Here is a 14,173-nt window from a genome sequence, read left to right as displayed (position 1 = left end):
TACTCAGAGCACACTTAACGTTATGCGATCAGCCCCACCAATGTTTCTAGTGGTTAACGGTATGGTTTCAGGGTGGTGACCAAAAACAACCAAAAGCTGAAGGACCACAGACAATGACACAGACATCTACTCAGTGAGGTGGACTGCGGAGGCTCCGAGGCGCTCACCTACGCCTAGTGACTTACCATGTGAGGCAGCTGGATGTTGGCGAGGCTGTGGATCAGGGACTGGCTCAGGTTGGCCAACTCGTGCAAGAGCGACTCATTCTGCTGTTCAATGACTTTGTTCTCCTCCTCAATCGTCTTCAGGTTGCTCTCCATTGTGGTGATCTGAAATCACACATATGGGTGACATGTAACATGAGGTTGGCTGTTGGGAGCGTGCACACCGGCTGAGGGGACAAGGACAGAAGCTTTCTGCTCAAGCAGAGGCTGCACCTTGGGGACCTGAATTTGTGTCTTTGATTCTTTATATTTGAACACATGGTACTAGCTACAGCGACCATGGAGGTATTCTGACTGACTGCTTGCTCTCTCGTCATTGAAGGCTCTCGGGTCTGGATGCTCTCATTTGCCCCATCTGCCCCTGTGTCCTGTGGGGAATAATGTTAGTTCTTTAACATTGATGATGTTAATTTCTCTTTGTGGTGTTACAGTCTGCCGTGACAGGCGCTCTGGGTCCCTGCAGGTGAGTAGTAAATGTATGCAGGTAGAGCTCTGACTGGTCTCTTGGTTCAGCTTCCTTTTCCTAAGATGGTGGTTCTCACCTTCCCTAACACTGTAACCTATAATACAGTTCCTCACGTGTGGTGATCCCAATCAAGTTATCCCTGTGGCTACTTCACAGCTGTAATTTTAGTACTGTTATGAATCATCATGCAAATATCTTTGTTTCCTGATGGCCTTAGGCAACCCTGTGAAAGGCTCATTTGATCTCCAAAAGGGTCTCGACCCACAGGGTAAGACACACTGTTCTAAGAAGTCTGGGAGAGCTGGAGACTTGCGTGTGCCCCATACACTGAGCTCCTGTCTCCTGAGTGTTCCCCTGACTCTCTACTTGACTCCTTTGCTTGTTATCCTTTACCTGCACTTGGTTTAAGTTCCAGGCTCTCACCTCTCATCTACAGGCAGGGCCTATGAAGAGACACTGAGCAGGGCAGCAGTGTTAGTGGGACTTCTCCACTGAATGAACATGATTCTTTTCGTCCTACTGGGGGATCTCTTGATGCCATATGGTTTCCTCCCCTGTACATCCTGGTCAACCCTCTAGCATTTTTTCTGTCAAATTAATGTTTCCACCCGTGGTGGTTTGAGTAAGAATGGCCCCACAGGCTCCCATATTTGAAGTCACCCGAGAGTGGCACTGCTTGAGAAGGATTAGGAGGTGTGGTCTTGTTGGAGGAGGTGTGGTCTTGGAGGAGCTATATCACTGGGGGAGTGGGGGAGATAAGCTTTGAGGTTTCAGAAGCCCGTGCCAGCCCCCATCTCTCCTCTTTACTCTTTTCCTCTTAAATGAATAGTGGTTTCCAGCATTCATAGGGCTATTTCAGATAATTTCCCCCTCTAACATGCATTTCCCACTCATGTGTCTAAAGGTAGGGCTAAAGGGTCTTTCTAGCGAAAGTTACCCTGTCATTTCCAGGAGCTGTGAGGAGCATCCACCCTCCAAGAAGAATCTATAGAGCTACCCTGTTTTCAAGACAAAAAAACCCTCATGTGTCAATGCCACTAAGCATCAGTGAAGGAAACTATGGGGATTGTAGAAAACTCCAGTGCAAGTCCCAATTAGAGGACCTTGAGCTGCAAGTGTGGCCTAGAAATTTCAGTCTCCAGGTATGGAGTAACCCACCTAGTCCTAGGCCATTCAGATGGGCCCGGGCCACTTAGAAGGATACCTAGACCACTCAGAATAGTGAGTGGGACATTTAGAGGGTGTCTGGATACACAGACATAGAATTGTGGGGCTCTCTCAGTCTCACGGCCTGGCTTTCTTCCTCTCAACTATCTGACTTTCCAACTTCCAAGTGGGCCCAGAATTCATTTTCTCCTGTGAACTCAGATCTGCATGCCCAAGGCCTGTGTTAAGGCACTGTGAACCTGGAAGTCCACTCAAGCTAGGGAGCCCTGCCTTCCCTAGTTGTTTTCCTTATTTTTATAGTTTTCTTGTTCTTTAGGTAAACAAGAGCCTCTACATACACTGGCAGCAAGATTTCTGTTTTTCTAGGGTACTTAATTCCACTGAAGGTGTCAAAGCCATTGAACATAGTGTGGCCATTTTCGCAGGCATAGTGCTACAGGAAGAGTATACAGAGGGCATCTCTACCTCCACCCAGGCTTCTAAAAGCCCTGTTCCTCAGCAGTGGTCTGCAGAGAGCCTGTACCACCTCTAGAGCCAGGCTGCAGGCTGAGGACTGGGTCAGAATGTGCCTGTTTTGGGCCTTGGGGAAGAACACTGGCTCTTTACCCAGGTACCACGGGTTTGAACTCTAGGGGCCCTCAGATCCTCTGTGATCATGATCAAAGGTTATGAGGATAACCAAGATGGAGTTCTTCAAAGGGTAAGCACACTCTTGCTGAGCAAGTCTCATGTCTGCCTGTCTGACTGGCTCCATCTGCCTCCAGCCTAACTGTTTTCTAGGATGGCCTCTGTCAGGAGTTATTAAGACCAAAGACAGTTCATGGCCCAGTTTTGCGAGACATGTGAGACTCTTCTTTCAATGGCTACTGTAAACCCAAAAGGATGACATCATCCTGTGATGCATTCACAGTGTTTAACTCATGCACAGTACCGTACAGAGCTATAAGGCAGCTGCTAGAGTCTTGTGCCACTTTCACCTGGAATAGAACTGTTATGGCACAGGCTGTGGGGTCCGGACACCAGATCATTTGTTCTATGGTTGCTGGCTGCTGAGATTCAAAGCCGGTGTGGCTTCCTTCACACACACATGCAGAAGATGTACAGGATGGGGGGACATATACCAAGTATGAGGTCACTGGGGGAGCAAGACTTGGGGAAAGCTCCATAGTAATGTGCTCCTCTGCATCTACCACCACATGACACTGAAGTGGGATCGAGAGAGGCGTTTAGGGTCTACACTGAGTTACAGAGAGTTTTAGATCACAGAGAGACGAAACCACAATCTGACAAGTAGCACTGAAACACAGGAGCTGAAGAGCAGCTGCAGGGCTGACACCTGCCAACTTAGCCAAGGCAAGGCTAGAAAGGACAGGGCCAGATGGCAGGTAATCTCTCATTAGCAGTCTGCTCTGAGGCTATGATTCTCGTTAATGTTCTAGCATCTCTTTCTCTTCTCCCCCCTCAGCCAAGCTTCTCAGCCCAACTGGTGACCACAGGCGAGCAGTTCTTTTCGGCCTGTAATCTGAACTCCCCTCCTTCTGCTCCTATATTTTCTGTACTACAATGTTCCCGTATGATCACCCATGGCCTACCCACTTTCTCCTGGGCCATAGAACAACCACCCAGTGGCAGCTTACATCCATGTTACTTTCCTCCCATGCCTGTTCCATGAGTCTTGTCTCCTCTTTCTTGTTCTTTATCAGGCATATATTCACCTTCTGTCCAGGTTTCCCTTGGTCCAGGTGTGCTCAGATCATTTTCGTAGCTCTCTGCCTGAGTCACTGTGTAAGTTCTCAAAAGTCACATACAGTGGGTGAGAACTGAGTTGGACTGGATGGGACCTGTTGTATTTAACTTGGTCAATTGAGACTCAAGTTCTGGGAGTGCCCAGCTGGGCGCTCAAAATACCTTGAGCTCCAATACCTATGCTGCATTAAGTACAACTGAATTGAGGTGAAGTGTACTTTGTCTTTGGTCATTTTCCTTTCCTAGAGAGTTATCTGAGCAGTCAGGATCTTTGACCCAAGTTTGTATAGGTCCAAAGTCCTACTAAGAGTCCTTTCTGTATAAAGCTGCAAAGCACAGGAACGTTTAAGATATCCAGGCTCATAAAAGTCATCTTGGTTGTACCAAGTTGACCAGAAACACTGCTCAATTATATAACCAAATGCTAGGCTCACCTGCTCATATGGAAACAGGACGATTTGTTCCTCAAAGTGAATTCTTACAGTGGACAGTGAACTGAACATATTAGATATTTAACACCAGTGGTCTCTGATTAGAGAAGGTACCATGGTTTGGATGGGATTTGAGTGTCCCTGGGCTTCACATGCTGACAGTTAATACCAACTGTGATGTGAAGAGTGATAAGGGTGAAAACTTAGATCTAATTATTGATATTAGCAATGGAGCCTGAGTGGGTGATCAGCATTAGAAAAGGTCAGCGGCATCAAGGTGGACACAAGGAGGATGTTAGAAGCCTGGTGGTTTTATAGGAGGAAAAGAGACTAACTAACACACACACACACACACAGCCTTCTTACTGACAGAATCCCCAGATGGTATGCCCTACACTTTGTCCTTCACCATGTGATAGGACATACCATCTGGGGATTCTATCAGTAAGAAGGCTGGCCCCTGCCTTGGATCTCCAGACCCATGAGTGACAATGGACCTGCTTTCTTCACACCATGCTCTTCTATAGCACTGCATGCATCAGCAACAGAAACAGATTAATGTGCATGGCAGTGCTCAGAACGGCAGGGGAAGGAATTTTTAATTAGCAAGTATTTGAGACAGAGAAATGCTCGCATGTACTTTTCCCTTTAAGTTCTAGGCTTCACTGTCCAGTTCTCTGCCAAAGTTAAGTCTGGGCTCTTCCTGAGCACAACTCCAGTCACCTGGGTAGAACCACAGCTCTGGGCACTGGCTGTGACTTTCTCTATTCCTGGTTCCTGTGTGATCCTGACAGAAATGACTTCAGCCTTAACCTGTCTCTGGCTTGCCTCAAGTCCTCTGTTAGTGTGTAGCCCAGGAGTATGAAGTGGCCTTGTGTGCTTCACCCAGGAGCCGAGTGGACATGGCATGTCATGTGTATCCATGGTGACACTTGCCACAATAAGTGCCATAGTGACTGTCATGCAGGACCCCTCTGTTAGTTGATACTCCTGGGAGTGTCCCAAGAAGACGCGTCTCCTTCTCCTTCCCAGTTGGCCACAAACCCCTGAGAACTCACATCGAAATCCAAGATCAGCTTCCTGTCAGCCCACATGCTTGGGGCCACAGGCAACAGGCAATGCATCTCAGAAATATTAGGGCTTCCACTACTGCTATAGACGGATGCAAAATGATCCAATAACACAAGGGCCTAAACACCTTGAGAGAAAGCTCACACCTTCTACCTTTCATAGACCAGCTGATCCTATGGGAATGACTATTCACCAATGGCCTGGTTGAACACAGAAGCACACAAAGGTAGGTGGACAACCCATGGCCTCTGTGCTATAACAAATATTTCCATGCAACGATTCTGTAGAAGGGAAAGTCACCCAGTGGGGGAACAAACAGGGAGAAGTGGAAAACAAGGAAAGCACACTTCTCTGGGGCAGGAGCTGATTGCAGTCCCTCTCTAAGCAACAGCGCTTCAGTACAACCAGAACAGGGAAGAGGCTTCTTATTAAAGCCAGACTAGATGCTCCACAACAGACCCAGAGTTGGGGCTGAATTGCTAACACTAGAACTGAGGCATCATCACAGGATTAGAACTCCAGTCTGACCTTGGTATGAGATTTGAGACTATGTGAGAACTGGAATGAAAAGCTTCACACTAGAGCTAGAACTGGAGCCAGGCATGCTGCCGTAGGCCTGTAAGCTCCATGCTCTGAAAGCAGATACAGCAGGCTCACAGGAATTCTATGCCAGCTTAGGCACACAGGGATACTCCTCCATGACAGCAGGAGCAGCAACCACAGAGGAACAAGAAGCAGGGCTCCACACTGGAGCTAGAATTGCGGCTTCACAAACTGTTACCTGAGTTCTGAGTTTGATCATGTCAGCCTCCATCTGGGAATTGGACTCATTAAGCTCCTTGATCTCTTCATCTAACTGCTTGATTTCTTCATCATTTTCTATACCTGTAAAGGCAAAATTATAATGTTAGGGCCACAGAGTCTAAAAAGATTGCAGCAGAAATACCATGTTATCTGTTGTTTTTCCATTTAGTTTCATTTTCTTGGGAAATGTATCATTGAGTTTATAAAGAGTCATGGCTTGTATGTCTTCATTTCCCCACCCCTGCCTGCCTGATAACCAAGGCACTTAGGGAAGATGAAGATCTTGTACAAAGAGCCCTGGTACTGACCGGTCAGAGCTCTAGGATGAATGCCCTGAACCTCAGGATTTGGTCCTTTGACTCTGGACAGACGTTGCTTTGCTGACCCTTGGTTCAACAAGTTAAATAAACTCCTTCCCACTTCTTACACTTAGCACCCTCCCATGTTCACTTCTGTTCTGTCATCATGAGTACATCAGGCTTCCAAGATGAGTCCCAACAGAATCTGACTTCAGACTTGTTCAGAAGTCGGGATGAACCTGGATATCTTGGGCTGAGCAGTCCAGGCCAGCACCTGCCAATAGTCAAGTGCCTAAGTGGCTCCCAAGCTATGTGGCTAACTACCTGTGTTTACAAAGGCCATTTTCAGCATCTGCTCTGCTGTGTTCTGCTGCTGACAACTTGGTATCACCAATAGCAATGTGACGAGAATTCTCTTGTTTGGGGATATTTGGTTTTACATGGTTGAGGACACATGAAGTACAACGGCCATTATCGTCAAATATGACAGTGCTGGGCTTATGGGTAGCATTGGTCACCTTCCCCAGTGAGGGGTCCTTCTGCAGATCAATGGGCAAGAATGCAGTAGGCCAGGCCTTGCAGAATCTGTTTTTAAGCTTTGCAGACCAATGGGCCCAGATGGGGGCCAGAGATACCCCAAAATACTATGAAGCCTGGCTGAAGAGAGGTGGTATTGGGCCAAAAGTTCTAGCAGAGAAGAGAAAGAGATAGGTCTGTGGGAGTTGAGCTTTAGGAGTTGCTTTTAGTGGGTAGAAAACAAAACAAAACAAAACTGTTGTGCCATAATAGAGGGTAATAAAGCTAGGGAGGGATTGAGGGATAGAAGATTGAAGCTGAGAGCTGGCTGCCCACTCTGTCTTGACAGGCTGTCCAGTGCGAGCTGTTCCTCCTCTAGGACATGCATGTTTGTCCCTGGAGCATCTTCATTCTCTCCTTCATTGAACTGACCTTTACCTCATGGCTACCCCCTGAGTTGGGACATGTGTGTTTGTCCCTGGATTGTCTTCATTCTCTCCTCCATTGAACTGACCTTTGTCTCAAGGCTACCTCCTGCACTAAAGAGTATACAGTGGGTACAGATGGAGAGCAACCTACTAAGAGGTGCTTGCCTTGGCCCTACAGGTGGTCCATAAGATGCAATGCTAAGTACCTTGCTGCCTGCTTTGAGTTTAGTGCCTATCTTCTTTATGTCAGGAAACTTGGCTTAGTGGGCAAGACGGTGGTAGGGATTGCCTGCAGGTGACTCAAAGCAAGCTCTTTATGCTGACTGTATAAGGCTCTAAGGAAAGAGCGTTCAGATGGGTCCAAGGGCTTCTGGGAAACAGAGACTCTAGTTGATCTCCATATCCCTTAGACACTGGGTCATAGTACCGCAAGTCTCTAAGCTTGCATCACATATATGGGTATATCTCTGGAGACTGATAGGCCACATGTTAGTATTTATATCTGTCCCTGGCAGAGAACAGGCTTCTCCAGGCACTTTACTATCTTTAGGATATTAAATAATATGACAGATAGAAAGGCATGACTAGAGTTCATATATGTGCGTACTGCAATTGGCCTTCAGCTAGGGTTCAAGGAGAAGGCCACTAACCAGTTATAACTTAAGGTCTGGGATCTGACCTTACATTTAGTGCAGGAGGCATACATCTAGCAGTTTGATGTGAGGATCTCTCAGCCATGGCCTCTACATGTGAAGTGCACCCAGAGCTCTGATTTAGGATGTGTTATGCAAAGGAGACCTGGGATTCTACCTTTCTGGTTCAGGGTGACTCTGGGTTTGTGTGCTGAGAGTAGAGGTAGAACTTCTTGGTAGGGATGCCCATACCACTTCACTAATCTTACTCACAGATTCTGCTTGCTGGTTACTGGAACCAGCTTGGGTGTGTGCTGAGCCATGTGTCTCTTACTGGAACCAGCTTGGGTGAGTGCTGAGCCATGGGTATTGGGGATATAGGAGGTGCTGCCAGCCTCTGACATCTGGTTTTGGTCAGCTTCTCAATAACTGACATGTTTTATGTGTTTCTTCTTAAACCCACAGCTCCAGTGTTACAGGATCATGCTGCCACCACTGGCCTTTCTCCACTTGGTCCTGGGGATCCAAATAGAGGTCCTCATGCTTGAAGAGCAGTGACTTGGCCCAGTGAGCTACCTCCCCAGCCCTGTTCTAGGTGCTCTTGAACAAAGACTCCTTTGTCCATGGGCCAAAACCAAACCCACATACCGAAGCACCTTAATGTTCCCTGAAGAAGGCATCCCTATACAATCCTGTCTTCTGCAAGAAACACCATGGTTTCATGCTCTCAGAGACACTAGACAGTGCTTGACCTCTAGGCTGGGGAACCTGTTTCTACAAGAAAATCAGGAGCAGATACACAAAGAAAGCATGCAGCTATTTCCCGACAAGACTCATTTACAGTCTGAGACCTAAGACGATAGGGCAGAGCATCCCTTCATCTTGGCTGGGACCACCATTTGCACTTAGCTACTGCTTCTCTTTGCACTTGGCTATAGACAACTCCAAAGGTGTCATAGCATTGACTCTGTGTTTGCAAATGAATTTTAGCTACTGGCGAAACTATGCATATGGGATCTAAGAGTCATGAGAATAGACTGTGGAGTGTGCCACTGTGGGCTAATATGGCTAGCTGTTACTTACAAAATCCTCCCAGGACTTCTGATTTTCCTTGGTAAACTCTGTATTTACATAGTAGCCAATCACTAGCAGTAGGGACTCTACTCTTGAACTGGACAAACTTTGAAGATCAATTCAAGACACTCCATTATTGAACATGCTGAGACAGGAGAAGACAGGAAGGAGGCTGCTATTCTTGTCTTTTGTCCTCTGTGCTCTAAAGCTGCTCCTAGATTATAGACTTAGCAGTAAGAGCCCAAAGAGAGAGGAAGAAAGAGAGTGCCTTGGTTGTTGGTGAACATGCTGACCCAGTGCTGGAGATCCTGGGACATGGGACATAGGATGTGGGTGGGGCCTAATGAACTCTGCTTCTGTGATCTCAAAACACTGGGCTAAGTCACTGATACAGAACTGGCATACAGTGACATCTGACCTCTCTAACCAGCAGGAATGACCCAGGATGTTGTTACCATTGCTGGTCTCTGACCAGTAGGAGTGCTGGGGACTCCAGGGTGTAGTTACCGTTGCTGGCTCGCTGCTTGATAGTCAACATCTGTTCTCCAGACAGCTTTGCTTTCTTCATTGCTGATGTGGCTCTTGGACATCCTGACAAGCTGTTGATAAGAGATGACTGTTAGCCATGAGCTTTAAGAGAGCCCAAGCCCTGCAGTGACAGGCGAGGTATCTCAGAGTGTTTATCAGTTCAATTAGTAGGTTAAGAAATGCAGATCCGGAGCCGGGCGTGGTGGCGCACATCTTTAATCCCAGCACTCGGGAGGCAGAGGCAGGTGGATTTCTGAGTTCGAGGCCAGCCTGGTCTACAAAGTAAGTTCCAGGACAGCCAGGGCTATACAGAGAAACCCTGTCTCCAAAAAAAAAAAAAAAAAAAAAAAAAAGAAAAAAAAGAAATGCAGATCCGTGGTGCTGTGTGCCAGCACATACATACAAGGGCAACATGGTCTATATGTATATAAAATAAGCATGCTCATGGGCTGGCCATGGGGGTGTACTTAGTGTGGCCTCTGGGATGGGGTCTCCAGAACAAGAATATGAGACAAGGGAACACATGCTTTTCATGGTGTAACTCACAGAGCTATTGGCAGCCTTTATGGAGCGATTATATTCCTTAAAAGCTTACTTCTTGTGAATAGCATCAAACTTAGACAACAACTAGGTTCAATCTGATGGAAACAAAGTAAAGTAGGAATGTTCTACCCAGCTTTAGTGAGCATGACCCCCTTCACTGTTTGGGATGGAGGCAGGTATAAAGTCAGCTACAATAACGTCACCAATATTTCTGAAAGCAGACCTGTTACTCAGCCAGGTTTTCAGATGGCCCCTGATGAAATGTAATGTGCTTTTGCATCATCACCTGATAGCTTTGGAATTGTCTAGAAATTACACTTCTGGTTGTGTCTTTGAGGTTATTCCTCAAGAGTTTTTATAGAGGAGGGAAGAGCTATTCCAAATGTGGGTCATACAATTCTATACACCAGGACTCTAGACTAATTAAAAAGGGGTTTAAAAGGAGGAAGCAAGCTGAATGCTAGCATTCCCCTTTCTCTGCACCCCCAATTTACCCAGGTGTGACCCAAGTTTTCACCTCCACAGCCTTGACCCCTTCCCCGGAGTAAAACCTTCTCATGTGGGCATGGGTACATTGACACATGCCTATGCTATACCCTTGGGAGGTAGATGCAGAAGAATTACGAATTCAAGAAAAGTCTCAGTTACAAAAAGGGTTCAAGGCCATCTGTGGCTATATGAGACCGCTTGGGAAACAAAACAAAGCACACTTCTCTCCCCCTGGAAATAAACCCAGACTAAGTCCATTGCCCAGAGTTCCCCCTCTTGGGAGGCTGCCTGCAGCTACCAGGAGACATGAAGGCAGGAGACTGCTTTTGGCATGTTTTGCTCCTGAAAACCCACCTCCACACAGCCTTCCCTGCTGCTGGGGCTTCACATGGAACAGACAGTCCTATTCCCATGGCCCCTTCGTATGCTTTGCTAAATGCAACAGAGGTGATCTGTACAAGCAAGTGTACCATGTTGTACTTGTGCAAACATGAGATAGTGAGGCCATTGTCATGGGATGCCACAACTGCTTTACCGTCAGATTTTCTTTGTACAATTAGAAGGATCTCACTCTGAAATAACAGAAGTCTCCTACAGCCAGGCTCTGTAGTAGCTTCTTGCTCAAATTCACATTATCAGCATCATTTCTGTATATAATCATGCTGAGCTCAGACATGAGCCGAATTGCTGGGGTAGGGTGTTGTTTACAGCTTTGCTCACAATATACATGTAATATTTGGTGTGCCAATGTAATATGCATAATATCCCAGGGACAAGAGTCCTCTGCCATAGTATGGTCTGTAGGATCTCTGTTAGCTGTCAGCTAGGATCCAGCAAGGGGCATGTGTTGTATAGATCTGGACTAGTTTACTCGTGAATGGAGAGCTGAGGTCAGGTTAGGACTGGGTATCACATGTAATGACTGCAGGAGCTTCTGCACATTGCTCAGTTGCCTGTGCTAGTCAGGTAACTGAAATGGGAGCTTCTGGACTGCTGTTTTCCGAAGAGGGTATACCTGGACTCACCTCCATTCCCAGGGCAAGTTGGGCATGACTGTGGGCATGGGGAGCTGGTTGAGCCTCCTGCATACATTCCCAGATCTGGGCTTCCCAGAACAGCACTTTGCTCCAGCCTCAGGCCTGGCCCAGCCCCACAGAGAATGCATCCCCCAAAATATGGCCACTATTCCTTTCCCAGGAAAGCCTCTGGCCACTCTTGCGGCAGATTTTCAGAGGTGGGGAAGTTGGGCAGAGAGCTTCAGAATGTGGAGGACTGGGTTCCAGAGGCCTGCCGCCCTTCCTCACATTGTACCCGGGCTGTTGCCACAGGAAGGATCCTAAGCTACATGTTGTTTTTCACAGTCACCATCCCTGGGGCCCATGTGTCCGTCCCTTAATGGAGCTGCAGGGCTTTACTTGGGCTGAATCCAACAAACCATACACATCCTGTGCAATGCTTCTGGGACCCCAGATCACTTCTTCAGCTCAAGACCCATGGTTCCTAAATGTCCACACTGTCAGCTTAAGGTCTGCACACTGGTGTCTCCGCTCTGCATTTCTTCATTTACCCATGATACTCTCAGGTCTTATATTTCTGCTCCAGCACTGTGTATTGAGCACCCAACTTTTCTCACCTCATTATCTATTAAATAGAAGCATGTGCTTCAGGAAGCCTCCAGCCAGCACAGTCTCCACCCAGCTCAGGTTGCTGCTCTCAACCCAAGAATACCTGCAGCTCAGGGATCACATCCCCAGACATCACACCTATGCATCTCAGGCTCTTTCTAGACCAAGAGCACACCACACCAGGGATCTCAAGAGTGCTTTTGCAGACTTTGGTAAAATTGCATGTAGTCAATGATGGGGAAAAATGACACCAGATGACATTTCTCCCTCAAGATTGTGCTTTCATAATGTCTGATCTGGATTCCACTCATGAGAATGTCTCCAGTTTTACCTGTTTTCTCTCCGATGAGGATTATAGAACCCCTTTCTAGTGAGTTCCCGGGTCTGACCTACACTGCTTCACCACAACAGATATTAAGTGCTGCCCAGCGGCTCTGTCTATCAGCAGCTGGTTCAAGGACCCCTGAAGTAGAGCTCCAGCCTTCTTAACTCTTTGTAGTTCTTAGGAGAAAGCCAGATGCATTCTGGGCTACACGGCCTCAGTCTAGGTCTCAGGTATTCACTGCCCAGAATTCCAAAACTCTTCCTTTGTACAGTTGTAAGGGGAAACAAAAGGCAAATAAAAACTGCCGTCTCACATTGAACTGAGCAGAAGTCCTAGAAATAACAATTTTATGTTGCTTCTCTGTCTTCAGTGAATAAATCCACCTGACGGGAAGGGTAAATAACAGCGTTACTTAAGGAGGTGAAGCCTGGGTGGGAGTTTGGGAAACTGTATCAGGAAATAGACCCAAAGAATGCTGCATCCTGCTCAAATAGCTCATTCAGTTCCTGTCATTCCAAACCTATGAGTGCAACTCCTTATGGGTCAAACTTGGAATTGAGCCCTGATCTTAGCTCAGACCTCTGGGTAGTGACTGATTCCTTGCAGACATGCTGCCATCTGCTGGTTACTCGCTCAGTCTCCTCTTTGCCTAGCAGTGGGCCAGACTGACCTTGAGATACTGAGGGATCCATACCCATCAGCTTCAGGGAAGGAACACATAGGCAGCCTCCATGCCACAGAAGGTAAGTTCCAAGCAAAGGAGCTCACACAGTCTGCTGTGGAAGCTCTTTCTAGTAAAGACAGGTGGCTTCTGGGCTTTGATTTGTAGTTTCAGTATTGAGAAATTCTGGGGAACCCATACTCAATGCCCATTTCCCCATTCCTCCTTGCCCGCGGTCCCACACATCTGGCACCAGACATCATTTAAGGACACAGCAAGGATTTCAGTGGCTGCACAAGGGGGAAAGAAGGTCCCCAGTCTTTATCAGGCCATTAGTTTCCTGGAGAACCTTCAGCTGCACATGGAGAGCTAAACTTCCAAGGGTGTGTATGATGAAAGTGGGCAGGACATGATCATGAGGAGCAAACACGAGATCTGGAAGAAAGCCCAGGGAAACATGCAAGACGAGGGTTTGCTCAGCAAAACCAGGTTTTCCTAGATTCAGACTTCTAGAGGCTTCCAGAGATGGGGCCAGCATCCATTGTCTGTGTGAGACATCTCTCTTCCACGAGCCTTTACCATTTTGCATGTTATATAACATTGCTGTGTGATCATCCACCCAGATGCAGGTTCTTGCTCCCTAAGTGGCTTAGCCTTTTCAGTCTATGGAAACCCTGCCAGCCTCCTCAGTCTCATAAACAAATACTCCTTCCAAAACTTGGGGACACTAAAGAGACTGGTGTTCATCTAAGAGGTCACTGGTGGAGTTACTGAGCAACAGTGATCATAGAAACACCATCAGAGTGTCTAGAACCTTGCTAGGAGTTGGGCATAGTCACACATGAAGCAGGCCTCAAGATCAGCCTGGGCTACAGAGATGCCCAGTCTTAAGAAAAAAGTCTGGTATGGTTGTCGAATTTCACATCCCCATCTATTCACCTGACAGTAGCAGACCATGGAGCGGTTCTGAGTGAAACAGCACTCTCCGGACAAAAGGAGGCCCTATAGAGAGCAGCAGTAGTGGCTGACAGCCCGTCCAAGATGCTGTGCTCCAGCACGTGCTGAGCACCAGCTTGAGTCCTCTGTCCTCTGTAGCTGTCCACATGCTCCCTGAGTGAGAGATGATTTTGGCAGGGTTCCTAGA

At 47.3% G+C, this 14,173-nt stretch overlaps 1 protein-coding gene and 1 long non-coding RNA gene across 53 annotated transcripts in view; one reads left to right on the top strand and one right to left on the bottom strand.

Moving 5' to 3' along the window:
- The window catches only part of Myt1l (myelin transcription factor 1-like), a 395,627-nt gene that overhangs the window by 2,993 nt on the left and 378,461 nt on the right, over positions 1 to 14,173 (bottom strand). For 34 of the 51 annotated variants that reach the window (XM_017314969.2, XM_011243819.3, XM_030246582.1 and 31 more), the window contains 3 exons: positions 9,366 to 9,457; positions 5,881 to 5,990; positions 186 to 329 (listed from right to left, as the gene is read on the bottom strand). In XM_017314969.2, the coding sequence (XP_017170458.1) occupies positions 186 to 329; positions 5,881 to 5,990; positions 9,366 to 9,457 (346 nt within the window). The remainder of the gene's footprint in view (positions 1 to 185; positions 330 to 5,880; positions 5,991 to 9,365; positions 9,458 to 14,173) is intronic. The other 17 variants (XM_030246587.1, NM_001093775.1, NM_008666.3 and 14 more) reach the window with 1 other exon arrangement.
- Positions 4,932 to 8,791, top strand: Gm46346. Of its 2 annotated transcripts, XR_001780595.2 has the most exons (3): positions 4,932 to 5,331; positions 8,060 to 8,132; positions 8,250 to 8,791. It is a non-coding gene; the product is annotated as a predicted gene, 46346 (long non-coding RNA). The 2 variants fall into 2 exon arrangements; XR_003950176.1 differs by lacking the exon at positions 8,060 to 8,132.

Source organism: Mus musculus, chromosome 12 (assembly GCF_000001635.26).
Source record: "Mus musculus strain C57BL/6J chromosome 12, GRCm38.p6 C57BL/6J".
Classification (NCBI taxonomy): Eukaryota; Metazoa; Chordata; class Mammalia; order Rodentia; family Muridae; genus Mus; species Mus musculus.
The sequence above is the reverse complement of the archived record's forward strand: the minus strand, read 5'-3'. Positions and strand labels throughout refer to the sequence as shown.